General features: G+C 44.4%; 1 protein-coding gene and 1 long non-coding RNA gene across 5 annotated transcripts in view; one reads left to right on the top strand and one right to left on the bottom strand.

The window, feature by feature from the left end:
* Positions 1–2,772: 2,772 nt before the first annotated feature.
* Positions 2,773–17,738, bottom strand: part of Cmah (cytidine monophospho-N-acetylneuraminic acid hydroxylase) — a 99,487-nt gene continuing 84,521 nt past the window's right edge. For both annotated transcript variants that reach the window (XM_027409341.2, XM_027409344.2), the window contains 5 exons: positions 16,011–16,185; positions 14,735–14,851; positions 10,071–10,186; positions 6,620–6,716; positions 2,773–3,736 (listed from right to left, as the gene is read on the bottom strand). In XM_027409341.2, the coding sequence (XP_027265142.1) occupies positions 6,641–6,716; positions 10,071–10,186; positions 14,735–14,851; positions 16,011–16,185 (484 nt within the window). In that variant the 3' untranslated portion in view covers positions 2,773–3,736; positions 6,620–6,640. The remainder of the gene's footprint in view (positions 3,737–6,619; positions 6,717–10,070; positions 10,187–14,734; positions 14,852–16,010; positions 16,186–17,738) is intronic.
* The window catches only part of LOC118238608, a 77,050-nt gene continuing 74,840 nt past the window's right edge, over positions 15,529–17,738 (top strand). Inside the window, exons 1-2 of one of the 3 annotated variants that reach the window (XR_004769362.1) lie at positions 15,529–16,118; positions 16,400–16,606. This is a non-coding gene — a long non-coding RNA (uncharacterized LOC118238608). The remainder of the gene's footprint in view (positions 16,119–16,399; positions 16,607–17,738) is intronic. The other 2 variants (XR_004769364.1, XR_004769361.1) reach the window with 2 other exon arrangements.

The raw sequence follows: 17,738 nt of genomic DNA, 5'->3' as shown, positions 1-17,738 counted from the left end.
AAGGGGTACTTTCCTTTGAATTCCACTAATAGACATGAAAATTACTCACCAATACCATTTCACTGAAATAACCCTGTAACTCTTCTTATTTATCATAAATTAAGCTCTTGGTTCCTGAGAAGTAAGGTCACAGCGCCAGTGTCTGCTTGGTACCTGATAAAGGCCTCCTGATTGGCCATGGCGCAGCAGAGCATCACAGGGGATCCAAAGTAAGGTGCCAGTGAGAGCAGCTGTACAACAAAGCCACTGCTGTGACAACCTATCCCTTAGCCCATCTACTCAAAAAATGGTTGTCTCTTAATTGTCCATCTCTTAGCACTTCCCAGTGAGGATTAAAATGAAATGTAACTCTTGATGGGGACATTCAAACCTCAAGAGCCTGAAATTTTTGTTTCCCATAATACATTTTTCCTCACGGGTAATTTTTCCTTTTTGTTGGCTTCTTTTATGCCAACAAATTCATGTTTTAAATTCATGTTGCTGTCCCTCTACATCTTTGTGATTCTCTTACTATTATTTTAGTTGTCACTTGAGGATACAACATGCATTCTACCTAAATGTGAGGGTTCATCCTGACTGACAACTTTGGGTTATGAATTCCTAGATTTTAAAGCATACCTTATACATAATTGGATGACGACATTTCTGACCTAATGTGTGCTTTAATTCACCAATGGATTCAATGCAGTACCTACTGGCACAGAACTCAAATTCATGACAATTCTCCTGCCTCAGCCTTCTACATTCAACTTGGTTTCAAATTTTGAATAGGCTATTGGGATGTGGAAGAACATCCTGCTTGGTTGGAGGAAGTGGGTGACTAGGGCTTTGCCCTTGGCAGTTACATCTTGTCCTGGCCTTCTTCAGATTTCTAGTGAAGTAGGAAGCTTCTCCAGGACAGGCTTCCACCACCAAGATGCTGCATCCAGTGACCATGGACCAAACCCTCTGAAACCATGAGCAATTACCATAAGTAATTCCTCCCATTAGGCTGTTCTTGGTATTTAATTGACAGCGAAACAGAAGCAACTTTCAAGCCCATGTCACCTATCAACTGAGTGCTTCTCAGCTGCAGCCCACTCCATGCTGGCTGCTGTGCAAATGAAATCAGTCTTCTTTGCCAGCTGACACAAAGCTTAAGGTAAGCAGGGGCAGAGGAGGCTACTAGGGCTCTACTAGGGATCGATAAGGAAGTGATGAGACAGGAGTAAGGGATGTTGGCTGGATGAACTGGAGAGTGTGGGAGGGTACCGTTCTCTAAACAAAACAGACAGCTGTTGTTCCCTGAGAGGAGTGGGTGGGACTGGACACTAGACCCTCACCTAGATTCCAGCCACCCCTGCCAGCTATTTCTATATAGTTCTGCCCTAATTTCACCCTGCATTTGGGTCTTGGGAGGTGCTAGCTATACAGAGGTGGAGTAGGGAAAGGGGGAGACATGGGAGACCCCATGCAGCTCTTCACTATGCTGGGTCAAGACTTTTTAGTGTGGCTGCTTTGGGGTCTCTTGTGACAGTGAAAGAAGATCCTTGTTCTGTAAGTAAAGACTCATTGGTTCCTGATGCTGGAGTTTTCTTTCCAGTCTGGTCTCGCTGCCACCTCAGCCTCAAATAAACACACAGAGAGACATATATTAATTTATAAACTGCAGGCTAGGGCTTCTTATTGGCTAGCTCTGTCTTAATTATTAACCCATTTCTGTACTCCCAATTATTAGCCCATTTCTATAAGTCTATGTATTTCCACGTGGTCTTGGCTTATCAGAGAATGCCTGGACCTGTTACTCCTTTGGTGACTACATGGTGTCCCCTTGCTGTGCCTCTCTGCCTACCTTTCCCAGAATTCTCTTCATCTCCTAGTCCTGCCTATCTTCCTTCCTCTATTGGCCAAACAGTGATTTTCTTCATCAACCAATAAGAGAAACATATATACAGAAGGACATGCCCCATCAGGTTCTTTTGGTGAATGTTGGTGGAATGCTACTTTGGTTTGTCGTTAGGGCATTATAAGGAGGGGTCACCTTTGTTTGTCTCCAGAGAGAAGGAAGTCTCACACCAGAGGGCTTAGGAATGTCAGGAAGAGAGCCAAAATGACCTTGAAGGTATCGTCTCTAAGAGTTCATAGAAAGGCAAGTCCTTTTTATTCCAAGTTACAGATCTTAGTCTAGTGAGATGACTCCTAGAACTTCAGCACTTGCAAGATTGAAGTGGGTTTGGCGAGTTTGAGATCAGCCTGGGCTACAGAGTGAAAAAACAAATTTCTATTTTTAAAATAATCTTTTATTTGCCCATCATATACATTTGAACATTTATTTTGATGAACAGTATATTATCTTAGCAGTAACTGAATAATTTATTATACAGCATAAATCACCAAGTCCAATTCCTGACTTCGAAGAATTTTTTCTAGTGTGATATAAACAAGAACAATTTACCATTTGTGTGGTTGATTTTCATGAGAAGGAAACAGTCTCCATTGTCAAGGTCACATTCAAGAGGTAGGTGACAGTCAGAAAGTGAACTTGATTGTCCCATCAGTAGGTGAAGGAGTATTAGAAAAAGAATATGCAAAGTAGAGCCTTGGGTATCAATTACTGTTTCTTATAAATCAATTAATCTTAATAATCATAAATTAAATAGTCAAAATTAAATACTCAGAATTTTAAATCAAAAATAGACAGAAAAGACCCACAGGCAATTTAGTTGCCTATTTTAACATTGAAACAATATTTTCTAAAGTTTTAAAAGGAATCTTTTTTGTGGGTTTTTGCTGTTGTTAATTTGAAGACATAGATTCTTATTTTCTATTGAGTTTTAAAGCAATTTCTTTGTAAGATTATTAATAAACGTTGTATCATCCCTCAGTCAAAGATCTATCTAACTATTAGAGCTCCCAGGCTCCATTAACTGACAGATTTCATAACAGAGTCAGTCATTTTGGTTCCAACGAGATGGGACCTCTTAGGGCAGCTCCTAGGCCTGTGTCTGGTAAATAGATGATGCCCAAAACTTTCTCTGAAAACAGTCTCCATGATGCTGTCTGAGGGATTAATCTGTCAAAGAACAAAATAGCTGTTTTTCATTCTTCTTAAACTCCAGCAGCCTTTCCTTCTGCCCATTTCCTTCTAGTCTCCCATCCTTTGCTCCAGTTTCCTCCTAGCCTACCGTCCCTTGTCTTGCCCCCTTCCTTTTTGCTGTTGAAGTCTTGTAGCTTTTCTTCTTCCTGTTCCTTCTATGCTTGGACAAACATTTCCTTTTGTTTAGCTTTATTTTCCATTCAGGATTCCTTCTTGTTAGTTTTTCTTGGTTCTTCTTGCACAGGAGTCGTGGGTAGGAAAAGTGTGGAGTCGTGGGTAGGAAGAGTGTGGAATCTACTGGGGATGTATAGGGTCTCATGCACTCTAAGCACGTGCTATACTACCAAGCCACACCTCCAGCCTCAATAAAATAGTCAGTCTATGCAGTGATCCACAAATGGCAGATAAGTGAGCACCTCTCAAATGTAGTGTCTGTCCATCACTGATATAAATATGTCTTTTTTTGGTATAAGCTGCCTTGTTCAAGATATAAGAGCAAATACTTGAATTTTGTGCATTTCTTGCCATTTCTCAATAAAAGATACTACCAATGAATAACAGTAGTTGTGGGTGTGTCTATGAGAGTGTTTCCAGAAAGGTTCAACTGAGCGTGGAAGACCCGTCTTGAAAGTGGGGAACATCATCCTATGGGCTGGGGTCCTAAATTGAATAAAAGGAGAAAGTGAGCAAATCATAAGCATTCCCCCACTCTCTCCTTCCTGGCTGTGACCATAATGTGACCAGCCAGCCACTGCTTCTACTGCCATGATGTCCCTACCACGACTTTCTGTTCCCCCTCAAACTGTGAGCGGAAATAAACCCATCTTTCACTTGCTTTTGTCAATGACTTTCTCACAGCTATGAGAAAAATAGCAATACATTGTATATGTCTCATTATAATAGCTTTCCATTTCCTCCCTGCATTGTGGTAACACTGTTATTCTTCAGCCCAAGCTATGCTGTTGCTTTAAGGTAAAGGTAGATTCTAAGCCTGGAATGCTGTGGACTGCAGTGAGGCTGTTTCCAACTTCCTGTGACTTACCCAGCATCTCCCGGGAGTCACATGGCTCTCCTGAGCAGTGCATGAAGTTGACTATGAAGATTACTATTGATTGTCCACTTACCATGTGCCTGTTGCTTTTCCCGTTACGCCTTACACTGTGGCACCCCTGTGCTGTGCATGCTATTACCATATCACTTTGCAGATGAAACCTGTGTGCTATATATGCCTATGGCCATATAGCACACAACAAGTATGAGGTACTGACAGCTATACTTTATTGCTTCCTTGATGTACTGGTTGTTTTGTTTTTGTTTTGTTTTGTTTTGTTTTTGCCAACTTGACACAAACGTAGACATATCTGGAAAGAAGAAATCTCATCAAATTGTCCTGTGGACATGTCCATAGGACATTTTCTTGACTAATGATTGATGTGGAAGGTCTCAACCCACTTTGGGAGATGCCACTTCTAGGGAGTGGTCCTGTGGTGTATGCGAAAGCAGGCTGAGCAAGCCATGGAGAGCAAGCCAGTAAGCAGTGTCCCTCCATAGCTTCCTTTTCAGTTCCTGCCTCAACTTCCTTTCATGAAGGAAAGGACTATAAGCTGTAAGATGATACAAACCCTTTCCTCCCAAGTTGCTTTTGGTCATAGAGTTTATCACAGCAGTGAAAAGCAAACTTGGATCCCTGATGAGCCTACTTTCAATGCACTCAAAGGCTTGTTTTGCACTGCCTGGGTCTTTGCTCCACCTCATCCAGCCACTTATCTGCACCTTGAGCTTGTCTTTCAGAACTGCTCCATCTCTTGGGCCTTCGGGCTGTCTACTGGCCTTTCAAGCCTCCCACTTTCACTGCTGTGGAGCTGATCCCTCCTGACTGCCTGCATTGCCCCTTCCACCACACTGGGAGGCCACACCATTGCTCACACTCACTTTGCCTTCTTCCACCTTTTAACTTCACCCATCCTTTCTGACTAGAATATTCTTCCTGCCATCCTGCCCCTCTTTTAGAACCTATTCAAAAGCCTGGCTTAGTGTTTTACTTCCACCCAGAGCCTGAGTGTGCTAAGCGAGCACTCCAGAGTTGAGCCTCACCAGCCCCTGGTTCTTTGACACAGAGTATAACTTCTTACGGGTTCTTCTGCATCCGCTCTCCCAGTCTCCCAGCCCTTGGCCCTGTGCTCCTCCTGCTCATCTCAAAGCAATCTTTCTCGGCTCAGCATTCCCAGCACTCACAGTGTAGTGTTCAGATTTTCTGTGCCTCCCCTGCTTAGACTCACAACTGAGAAGACCCAGTCCAATGCCATGTGTGAAACTACACATGAAACAAAATGTCACATAAAGGATGTTCTGATTTGATTCTTACAATGGAATCTTTTTTTTTTTTTTTAGATCTATTTATTATGTATACAATGTTCAGCCCGCATGTATGCCTGACACCAGAAGAGGGCACCAGATCTTATTATACATAGTTGCGAGCAACCATGTGGTTCCTAGGAATTGAACTCAAGACCTCTGGAAGAGCAGCCAGTGCTCTTAACCTCTGAGCCATCTCTCTAGCTCACTGACACCTATGTTAAGAGGCAAGCTACACTGATTGTATGAGACAAAAAGAAACGTGTTCTTTTCCTCCTTGCGTGTACATCACCTGCAAAACTATGGGGGGGGGGCGGGTTGCTGTGCTGCATAGCCCTGGGGCTATTATACAGTGCTGTCTATTTTTATATGTATGTGCTTGAATGTGTGTGTGTATGTGCCAGAGGTCTTCGTCAAGAGACATCACCTTGTTTTGAGACTGGGTGGTTCATTGGCTGAAGCCCACTAATTAAGTTAGACTGGCTGGCCAGTTAGTCCTAAAGTTCTGACTGTCTTCATCTCTCCAGCATTGGAATTACAAGAGGCTCCACCAAGCCTGACTTTTTATATGGGTGCTGGGGATTTACTTGGTTCTTGGACCTGTGTGACATTTTACCAACTGAGTCATCTTTCCAGCCCTGACACTGTGTACTTTTAAGAAACAAAATATGTACTGGGAGGGCAACTATTAACACACATAATAACTATGAAGGGGTAGCTGCTGGTGGAATAAATAAATGTAAGTGCAGGAGTCAAGAAAATGGCCATTTCCGTAGCATGTGGTCCTTTAGGTCACATGTAGATGGCAACAAGCTTTGTAACACAGCTAAGGAGACCTGGTTTTGGAAAGGGCAAATCTGACTCCTGCTACAAAAGCTGATGTCAGGCTCCATCTTGCCCATTGCTTTAGCAATTGTCTTGCCCAGTTTTATTGCTGTTTCTCCTTTTGTGCTCAGGATTTCTCTGGGAAACAGTGTCTATTTTCTGCAGCAGACTGCCATCTCCACCCTTCCAAGGAGCCTGTGGACTTTGAGGCAGTCTCTTACTAGTTGTCTTACGTACTTATTTTCCACCTCAGCGTTTTAATGTAATCTTTCTTTTGTATGTCAGGGTTCCTGGAATTTAGGTGAAAAAGTGAACACCATAGGATACATGATTAGATGTCTAGCAGCCCCACAAGGTGCTTACCTGGGACATGCCAGGGCCTGTCTAACTACAGTGCATCAGGAATGACTTCCAGTTGGGTGGTGTTAGTGGGAGTTTTATCTGAAAATGATTCCAAAACCTGCAAGAAACAAAGCAGAGAGAGAGAGAGACAAACTTCAAACGACGATGCCTCTTGGTTGGCCAGGATTTCTTTGATGCCAGGTCTCAGTGTTGCTCTGCTGTCTCAGTTGCTGGTGCATCTGCGAGTTCTCAGAGTCCCTTAAAACATGATGGCCTTCTGTCTTCCTATGAAAGCCTCACTTAAAGGAATTCTCATTAATGAAAGTTACATTCATACAAGATACACAAAAGCATCAGGATGATAATTAGAAAATATGACCACATCCTCTTGGATGTAGGAAGGTGAACTACTTCTTGAAGAATGGTCTGGCTGGCTGGTAAACCAGACTCACTAACGGCACACCCAAGAGCTCACCCTAAGGAAACCACAGAGAACACGCCAGGAGATGCAGACATGATTCATCCAACCGCTGTTTTAAATAGTTAAAAGCTAGAAAGGGCTCAATGGCTAAAGACTGCTTAAAGACGTCTGAATACTGGTGAATGGTACCAGGCAGGCAGGCAGGCAGGCAGGCAGGCATTAAAATGACTGTGTGAGAAAATGCATAGTGATGTGGGAAGCAATAGATGGCCACGCAGGTGCAAGAATGAGGCCAGCATTTCCACATTGGAAAAAATTGGCAGTGTGCTTGGAAACACAGAAAGAATGATTAACTAGATACCAAGTACAAATTGTTCCATCTGAGTGAGGAGTATTTCTTGTATTAATTTTTTTTATATTTTAAACCAATGTTTTTTTCAAAATTTCAACAGCAAATATATATTATTTTATGATAGAAATATTTAACAGACCCTGTTTTAAGAGCAACAGTTAAATTGCCTGTGACTGCTTCTCAAAACTCATCAGGGCATCCTTTTACACTCATGACCTTTGTTCCTAAAACACACTATAAGCCAGACGGGGCCAAGGGTCATGCCTGTAATCCTAGCACTTGAAAGGTAGAGAGACAAGAGGATCATCAATTCAAGGACGTTATCAGCTATGTAGTGAGTTTGAATCCAGCCTAGGCTATGTGAGATTCTGTCTCAATTCCTACAAAATAAAACCAACAACAATAAAACCAGCTAACGATATGACAAGACAGCGTCAAAATCCATTTCTGAGATGAATCCAAGATGAATTATATTTATATAGAAGTGATATTTCCCAGAAGTTGCCACATTCTCTCTTTCTCCCCCAGAATAACAAGTCCGGTGTCGACACAGAAGGCACTTTGGCAACTGGTTTTGCTCAAGAGCACTGACCTCTCGCTTGGGCCTCAAGGTGACTAAAGCAGGGTATGAGGCTGGCACCCCTGCCTCCACTCGGTGTCTGTCTCCTTCACTGCAGCTCAGACTCCAGCTTGGCTTTGCACAGGCATGTTAATGGCCAAGGGGTGTGCATCTACCTAACCAGCTCACCCTGCTCCAAGTCTGAAGACACAAAGATAACTCACCATCCTGAACTGTGGTCACCTTAGCTTCCAGAAAGAGCAAAGCCCCTCAGAACACATCTCCATACCTTACCATGAAGGTAACAGTCCATTTAGGAGGTGAGGCTGTCCCTGGAACACAAGTGACTCTCTTGAAGGAACTGGTTCATTCCCTGAGGTGATGGCAGTAATAAGGACTTCTGCCAACCATGCCACAGTACAGAACTAGAGCCGAGGTAAGGGCCCAGTCAGACCACAGCGTGGCCCGGACTGCCTGACAATGCACACGTCCACCCTACTAATTCTCCCCCTATTTAAAGCTAAAACTTCTGACAGTACCCTGAAGATGGATTCGAGCGCCTGTCCCCTTCATCTGCTTATCTTTATGCAGTCACACTGGGTGTGCTATGACCTCACACGCACACCATGCACACTAGCTGTTTAGGCATGTGCTCACAGAGGACAGTCTGACTCCTTTGCTGTTAATGAGCATACTGAGACAGCGGATTGGGGGTGCAAAGGCGGAAGGGGTGTGGGGCATCCTGGGCTTTTGTTCTGTAGCACTAGTTACATGAACTCTGGTGAAAATGAACAAAACTCAGATATTTCAACTGTCAGAGAAGGAAGCAGAAAAACCACCTCTGGGTTGCCGTTGTTCTAGATGAAGTTTCAGAATGTCTATTCAGGTGGCACTGAAATACTGTGGTAACATCCCACCAACAATGTGTGACATGTTACTAAAGACAAATAAGTGTACAGAAATAGACCAGGAAGACACAAGCCCTTTTATCAAGAGTGACCCAGAGAGAGGGTAGAGGGAAGGGCAGGAAATGGGTTTCTAAGAAAGGACTGGTAATACCATAACGGCTGTAACAGACACATACTTCTACATTCTACACATACTTCTTTAAATTTTAAAATACGGTTTTAAGACGTTAAGGGGGGAGGGGGCTGAATGAGGTGGCTCAACGTGTGGGAAGCTGAGCCAGGAATATCATGGCAAGTTTGGGGACAGCTTAGGTTGTGCAGTGAGTAGTAGGCTGATCTGGGCTCCAGAGTGAGGACCTATCTCAACCAACCAAACAAAGAAAACCAAAATTATAAAGAAAATAAGTAAAAAAAAAATAAATTTAATGACTATAATTACAACCCACCAGCTAGAGAACTTTATTTAGACACTCTAATTTTTAAGTTCTGTTCTAATTAGTTTATTTCGTGTGTCTCTCTGTGTGTGAATGCATTGCTTGTGTGCATGGTGCTCGTGTGGAGGTCAGAGAACAATTGGTCGTCATCTCTCTCCTTCCACTGTGTGGGTGTCCCTGGGATTGAACTCAGGTCAGCAGGCTTAGCAAAAGGAACATTTACCACTGAACCATCACTGCCTCCCAGGCATTTTAAATAATAGGAACTTTAAAAATGAAATGTCTGCATCTTGTCAGAGGATCAGTGGTGATAATAAGACTACTTTTCTCTTTACTGATCCTGTGCATGTAAAGGCAGAAAATTGCTCTTTCTGAGATTCCAGATATGACCTTAAATACATATGCAGTTTAGAAGTATAAGCAAACATAAGCACAGTGGGCCATTCCTGTAAACTACCCAGTCCACAAAACGCTGAGCTCAAGTTTCTTGTTACAGCGCAGGCACGATGGTGCATTCCTGTAATGCCAGTCTATGGCGGAGGGTGAAGTAGAGAAGGTCACAAGTTCAGCCTGGGTTACAGAATGACACCTTGTCTTGAAAACACAGGGGGAAAGGATGGAGCCTCTCTTATCTGTGCTAACCAGGAACACTGCAAACCACTGACTCCACTTCCCTCTACTCCTGCCCCTCCCCACTCCTCACTGCCATGCCGCATGCCCTTCCCCTGCCATGGCCCCCATGCCCTCATGCTTCCCAACCCCCATGGCTCCAGGGCATCAAAGCATTGGCAGGCTTACAGATGATGGTATATGTCAGGGTCCCGCTGCAACCGGGTCTGGAAGCCAATGTACAGGTCATCCCACAGCAGACCGTGCTTCACCACGTACCTGACGACATCCACACGGCTACGGATCTGAAATGGTAACACAGAAGCTCTCAGGATGGCCCTGGTGCATGCCAGTCTATCCCCTCATGTCCTTAGGAGAAGTAGCTGCCAGTGTTGACAGAGGGGAGTGAAGGGGAAAAGCCTGGATGTGATCACAGGCTGACAACAAAAGGAGGGAGCAGGGAGCAGGGAGCACAGGCATGGAGGGAGGAAGGCTGGGTCACACAGATCAGAAGGTGGGAGCACAGGCATGGAGGGAGGAAGGCAGAGCACACAGATCAGAATGAGTGCTAGCTGGAATCCAGGGCCCAGCTTTGTGGTGAATAACTGTTGCCTCACTTCCCTCATCTGTAAAATGAAGGTTAAAAGGTGACTTCCCTGTAGGATTGTGGTGGGAAAGAAATGAGTCTGTGAACACAAAGCACTTAAAACGAGGTGGCTCTACAGTAAGTACTCAATAAATGATACTGTGACCACCATTCCCCAAAGAGTACAGGTGCCTCCACCTGAAACTCAGAGGCTGGCCAGTGTGGGGATGTTTTGTTTATGATCTAACAAATAAAGCTCGCCTGAAGATCAGAGTGCAAAGCTAGACACCTTAGTTAGCCACAGAGGTCAGGCAGTGGAGCTACACACCTTTAATCCCAGCACTCAGGAGACAGAGGCAGACAGATCTCTGTTAGTTCAAGGCCACCCTGAACTACACAAAATTGATCCCATCTAAAAGAGAAACAGAGTTCACACAAAGGTGATCTCAGCACTTGGGATCCCACGCCTTTAATCCCAGCACTAGAGAGGACTGTGAAGCCGGAGGAGACAGGAGCTCAGGGAGTCTGAGGTTTGGGGGAGGTAGATGCAGACTGGAGATGTAGGGCAGGGTGCCCCTTTGGTCTGAGCATTGGTAGAGAACTCATGCTACAGGCCAGAGCCTCAGAGCTCATGACAGCATGTGTGTGTCCAGGCACCAATGAGCAGAGCTGCCTTAAATCAGGTGTTGAAGTTCTTAAGGAATCCCTACCACAGATACTGGAGTTGGTGGACAGTAAGACACAGGGCTAGAGGCAAGCTAAAATGGCTTTGACCTCAGTCCTGTGTTGACTGGCTCTGTGATCTGACGTTTGCTAGGCATCCCCACGCACCCCCCCCCCGTGTGTGTGTGTGTGTGGTGTGTGTGTGTGTGTGTGTGTGTGTGTGTGTGTGCCCCTCCCTCTCTTTCTTTTACTTGCCAGGGCCTCACTTTGTAGGTCAGGACTGTTTCAAATTCATCATCCCCTTGCTTTAGTCTGACTGCAGCTAGGATTTATAGTTGTGTGCCACCAGGATGTTCTCTATTGCACAGGATTGGTGATGGGAGTTGGAGGCAAAAGAAGGGGTTTATTTAAACATGAAGTGCATGAGGTTGGCATGATTTTAAGCCCTGCTTCTTAAACTGTAAGTCATGACTCCTTTGGCAGGAAGGTCTACATAACTGGATGTAGGTGTTGTGAAAAACTTAGCAACACTAAAATGTTTCTGAGTGTGCAATGAACAAAACTTCAAAATAAAATATAACCAATCTGAGGTATTTCTATCTGCACTTGCCTGAGCTCTGCTAAGTGACTTCATTGTAGCCTTGGTTCTGAACACATTGCATGTGAACCTTGCATGAAGCATGCTACCACCACCACACAAAACCCAAAAGCACTTCTGTTCAGATTGGAGACTAAGGTGTATTTTGGCTTCGATGGCCTTGGCATTGCAACATAGAATGGGACAAACAATGACATCTGGTCATAATATTTGAAAAATGTTTGCAACTCTGCTTGGTACACAACAACCAAAATCTGAAGCAGAAGGACAGCTTGAGCTCAAGGTTTTGAGATAAACATGAATAAGTATGGGAATAAGGAAAGGGTGTTCACAAGGTTACATGTGAAAACTTTTAAGATCCATTAATCAGATAGTATAAGTTATGCCGAAGTTTTAACACAACATAAAATTCAACTCAGTTTATTAACATATAGCTCACTAAAAGGCAGGTGTGTTAGCACATGCCTTTAATCCCAGAACTGGGGAGGAAGAGGCAGGCAGATCTCTGTTTGAGGTCATCCTGATCTATGTAGAGAGTTCCCAGACAATATAATACAGTGAGATCCTATGTCAAAGAGAAACAGAGAGGCCTAGACAGAGAGAGAGACAGAGACAGATAGAGCAGAGAGACAGGCAGAGAGACAGAGAGACAGAGACAGGTGGGGATGTGGAGGGGGAGCAGGACAGAGCGACAGAGAGGTGTCACTAACGAAGCAGCCATCATGTCTAGGACATGGAGGTCTTGTTTCCCCTCTCCAGTTAGGCACTTACACACTTCAGTGGCACCAGCAATAATCTCAAGGGCAGGAAGAAGCCCTGGAACTACGGTTAGTGATGTGTAATCCGTGGAGTGCAAGTTGCAATGCATGATCTCATGTATCATCTCCTATGCCCACCCCAGCAGGCTGGTAGGCTGGGGATAAGTCCTACGCAAGGAAAGAGATCAAGGCACAGACAGCTCAAACAAATTGCTCAAGGTTTCATGGTGAACAGTTGTGTTCAACAGTGATGGAGACCAGTTTAATCTTGACCTGTCCCCAAAGTCAAGGATCTTCCCTGACATCATGTGGCCACTCCAAGGGACTCTCTGGTAACTGGAGCCCAGTAAAGCATGTCATGTCCACATCGACTCAACTCCCTTCCCAGAGACACTCACTGAGTTCCCTGAGAGACTGAGATGAACCTCTGCTGTAGACTACTAAAACTTCCCCAGGAATCCAGTGCCAAGGAAGGGGAAGGCCGAAACCTTGGTGCCCTGGAGAAATTTGCCTTGTGCAGACTCCTTACAGTTCTGACAACTGAGATGAACATGCATGCATTCCTTGATCTCATGGTCTATATACTAAAACTGTAATACTGCTAAGAAAAGGCCAGATTGGCTCATTCTCTTTCAATTTGTTCTCTAATTCCTTTTAAGGTGCTAGGGGTTAAATGAATCTAGGTCAATGGGCAACAACTTTGGAGAAGCCAACCAGGAAGCAAACTGTGTCTCACTGACCTCCTGGCAAAAGGGAAGTGGCTTCCCAGCAGAGAGCTTGACTCATTCTCTGACCTTTGAGTACCAGTTGCCCGTGAACACATATTGATGCACTGGTAGAGGAGGAGAAGAGTTTTTGGATTCTGGCCTTGCTTGTCAAGAACATTCTATTTGTTGGGTTTTATTGTTGGTGGTATTCATTGGGCACTTTTGGGGTTTGGTTCATGTCTGTGTGTGTGTGTGTGTGTGTGTGTGTGTGTGTGTGTGTGTGTGTTCTTGTCATTGATTTGTAAAAAAGAAACATTTCAAAGAATGTACTTTGAAGGCTCTGTTGAGTCATTTGCATTAGTTGTATGGTTATGGAGCAGGAAGGCTGGAACTATTTGACAGTGCTCAGTCTGTTTGCTATTTTGTGTGTGTGCAGCCTGGTTTGACAGTTACCTTTAGATCTTGGCTTACTCCTTAGCTCCATATTCAAAGTGTGTAAACCATTTAGGTTCATTTTGAGTCCCTAGTGCTGTGCCACATGATGGGATAAATTATGTCTGCCAACTAAGGCTTAAGTAGCTACTAAAGTGAACCTTTGCTGTGGAATAAAGATCAAGATTCCTAGAAATGCATCTGCTTTCATTGGAACTTAAGCATGCTTTGCAGGAGATCTCTGGTATAACTGAGGCCTGAGAAATGGCCATTCATCATTATTTTGGAGGCCCACTAGCAAGAATTCCTGCTGACTAGTCCTTTGGGGCTTTCACAGTACATTCTGGATTAATAGAACCTTTAATCTGTCATTTTGTATATTAGTCTGTATTTTTGACAATTGACTTGGAGGGGACACTGAAAATGTCATGCTGTAGCAAAGGTCTCATTACAGATTATCTATCTGAGGTTCCGCTGGACACTGAAAAGACCCTGAAGTACCCAGGAAAAAAAGCCACCTCAGTATAAGAGCTGTGAAAGGTTGATTGGCTGAATAAAACTCCACGATGATGGAGAGATGTGAACCACAGTCAAAGTGACCTTGGGCTGTCTTCAGCTCCTTTAATAGCCACTGTTCCCCACCTTTCTGCCTGAGTCAACATTCTTCTGCCTATCAGATAAAACTTTTGAAAGGCATTAACTTAGCAGACAACGGATTTCCATCAACCCAAAAGCTGAGAATGTTATCCCATAGTCCCTGAAGTCTATAGCAGAGCACGTTTTGCTGTGACTTGCCTGCCTGATGCTCCGTTTGGAAAATGCTTTGAGTTCAGACTTTATTCTAAAATTAAAAACTTCATAAATGTCATTTGGAACAATCAGTATTCGTGTTCCCGGGCCATGGTCACTCATATTTGGCTCCAGGATAAATCATGCCTTACTTGTTTTGAGCTGTGTTTCTGAGTCAACAGAAGAAGTGATGGGAAGGGAGAAGGGAAGCAACAAGTGATAAAGACAGGAGAAAGAAGGGAGAAGAAGGAGAGGGGGAAGGTTCCAAGGAAGAGGAAGACAAAGGAAGAGGAGGGTTCCCCACCAGGGGAGCTGCTCACTTCTTCATAGGGATGCTCCCTGCTTGGTCTTTCTTTTGGAAAAGACAAATCTAGAAAGTCCACCAGATAGTCATACCCTCCAGGAAAAGGGTTGAAGTCTTCATCTGTTTCAATCATCTGTACAAATAACAAAGGGGTAAACAGAAGAGAATTCATCAGATGGCAAGGTCTTTAAGAAATTCTAAAAATGTGGAAGTCTTAAACACTCTCCCTCTTTACTTCCCCTTTCTCTATTTTAGTCTCCCCCTTGAACTCATAGTGTTTCACTCCTCATCTTTTACATCAGCAAAACCACTGCTTCTCACTACTCTAACTCCAGTGGCATAGACCATTATCAACAACAAGATGTCAAGTAGCACCAGAAGCTTTCAGATGGGGACCATACAATGGTCTATGCCTCATACAATTCAGCAACTAAAAAAAAAAAAAAAATACATTCATTGGGCTATCGAGGTAGCACAGCAGGGAAAAGGTGCCTGCCATCAAGGCTGATCACATGACTTGAGTCCTGCATCCTAGACAGCTCCTTGGACAAACCCAGGCATTTAATGTAACCCTGACCACTGGCTCACCCCAGGCCTCTTCTCCCTCTTGCATCCCCTATTTGCTACGTTTGATTTTTGTAATCCCAGGAACTGAAGTCAGGGTCTCCAGGGTCTCCTGCTCTGTTGTGGGCACACCTCCAGTGGTGGTGGTTAGCAGCTTCTGGTTTGTTGCTCTGTGTATGTGTGCTGGGGCGTGTTCCTGTTCAGCATTACACTTGCCCCTGCTTTGTGTCATTTGGTCCCCAGCACGGTTACCATTAGCTGCTTCTGTCTCACACTGATTGAGGTCAAAACCCATCTGGGTGGACTCCACCTTCTAGCCTCACAGTTAAGCATTCCAGACATGCCAGACAATGTAAAATACAACCTCAAGGGAGTGGGGTGGAGAGGGTAACAAAGCATACCCGAAGGGGCCCACCAGGGCAGAAGGGTACAGAGGACAGGGTTCCAGGAGATGGAGGACTCCCAAGCAAATCAATGCTACGAGACACTTACTACTTTCTATATGGCGATTTAAATACAAGAGAGAAAAATATTGCAAAAGCCAAACTGAACTATACTTAGTGGCCGCTTCAGTTTCAAAGGAGAAATATTCATCACAAAGTTTCTCTACCGTTTGCTGGACAGTTTGGAGGGCTTCCAAGTGATGACTAGAAACCAAACTGGAAACCAGGGGAATGCAAAGATCTCCGGATTACAATAGAGCAGAGGCAGAGACTATTTAGGCATACCCTGACCACCAAGTTGTAACTCTTAAATCCAGCCCAAGTGAAGTACTCTTTTATCCAGGACGAGTGAAGGAAGATTTCATCTCCTACAGCAGAGTGCAAGGTGCTCAGGTATGGGCCGAAGTCCCATGAATCCTTGTAAATTTTTGTCCCTTCTGGAGGCTCTATGATGCCCTGGCTTAAAAACACAAAGAGGAAGAGGGTCAGAGATGTAGGTAAGGAAGGCAAAACCAATGCTTTAAAGAAACCTCCACCAGAGGAGAAGTTTCAAGAACTTGCGGAACTGCCTCCCAGAACCCAGCCTAGCCTAAGCCACACCATTTCCCATTCACTACTTAAGGGGCAGGGTTCCCATGTCAGATTTCATCGACAAATCTTGTGTATGTCTGCAGATACAAAGCTGCAAGATTCCCCGATTTGGACTCTTTTGCTCCAGATGACTAAGTGACAGACATGTTGCTTGTGACCTGCTTGTATTGGCTTTGAGATGTGGCGGCAACAGCTGTCTCTGCATGCCCACCCAATAGGCATCTGGTGAAAGCAGCACAAGGAGTTGAAACATTTCCTGCTGGGTGTGGAGGCTCCTAAAACTCAGGAAGGTAAGAAAACCCAAAGGCTAAGCAAGACTCCTTTCCCAAGCGATACAAGCCAGTAACAGCTGCTGGGGAGAGGGCACACTCCTGTGAAACTGCCCACAGGTTGGTCTAGGAGCTCCAGGGTTGCAACTTTCATGAGTGGAACTGTAATAGGTTGGGATTTTCTCCAATGATGTACTGACACTTCTGTAAGTGACCCCCATGAACTCCTGGCTCACCAAGCTATACCTGGGTAGAACTGACTCTTTGTTCTGTTAATGGTGTCCTTCTGGGTTGAATAAATGTTTGTTCATATCTCCAGGAAAAGTCTGGCTATGTGGTACCCGGTAAATATTTGGGCATATAAACTTTAAATTGTGGGATTTTGTGCCTCTTATCTACTGTGCTCTGTCTGTTAACCAAACTCCAGTTTTCAGACAGATGTGTAATTTTTTTCTTTAAAAACCCAGTTAATAGTATAGACAGTCCTAAAGTTCTGTTTTTCCTGGGGCAATAGATTACTACATGGAACATGGACTCTTGGATCTTGAGAAAGAAATATGATTTGAACTGAACAAGGAAAAAAATCTAAGGAGGCAAATAAACCTGTGTCTATTAAATGTTTGGAGGCAACAGTTAGATGTCTGTCTTCTCAAAGCTTCACTTTGAGTCCATCATGTCCCTAAGGCTACGGACGCACCGAAAGTATATGACTTTTGAAAGACATCTCCAGTCTCGTTTAGCTCCTTGCCTGGTTTCAGTTTGAAGTCTCACTGATCTTTTCCTGAGAAGCCACAGCTTCCCCTCCCCCTGCTGCCTTGACTCCAGCGTTCTAGCTCTAGCTTCCCCGGTGGAGTATTCCCCTCTACACAGCAGGAGTGGGTTCCCGAAAGCACAGTTCAATAAGACCCTTCTCTGCTTTGTCGTTTTCTGTGGCTTTCCTTATTTGAAGGGCAGGTTCTCTGCCCTGGTCTAGGAAGCCATGCCGACCCTGGCCTCCACATGGCATTCTGCGTCCTCCTTTCCTTGGGCTTTCACTCATTAGCTCTCCACTCAGGGCTGGGAGGGCTCCACGAGGACCAAGGTTTCTTCCTGGCTGTGAACTCTACACTTCTGGCTCCCAATATCAGAATGTTTTAATGAATAATTTGTGAAT

The sequence above is a fragment of the Cricetulus griseus genome, chromosome 3 (genome assembly GCF_003668045.3).
Source record: "Cricetulus griseus strain 17A/GY chromosome 3, alternate assembly CriGri-PICRH-1.0, whole genome shotgun sequence".
In the NCBI taxonomy this organism is placed as follows: domain Eukaryota; kingdom Metazoa; phylum Chordata; class Mammalia; order Rodentia; family Cricetidae; genus Cricetulus; species Cricetulus griseus.
Note: the sequence above shows the minus strand (reverse complement) of the source record. Positions and strands in the feature narration are given on the sequence as shown.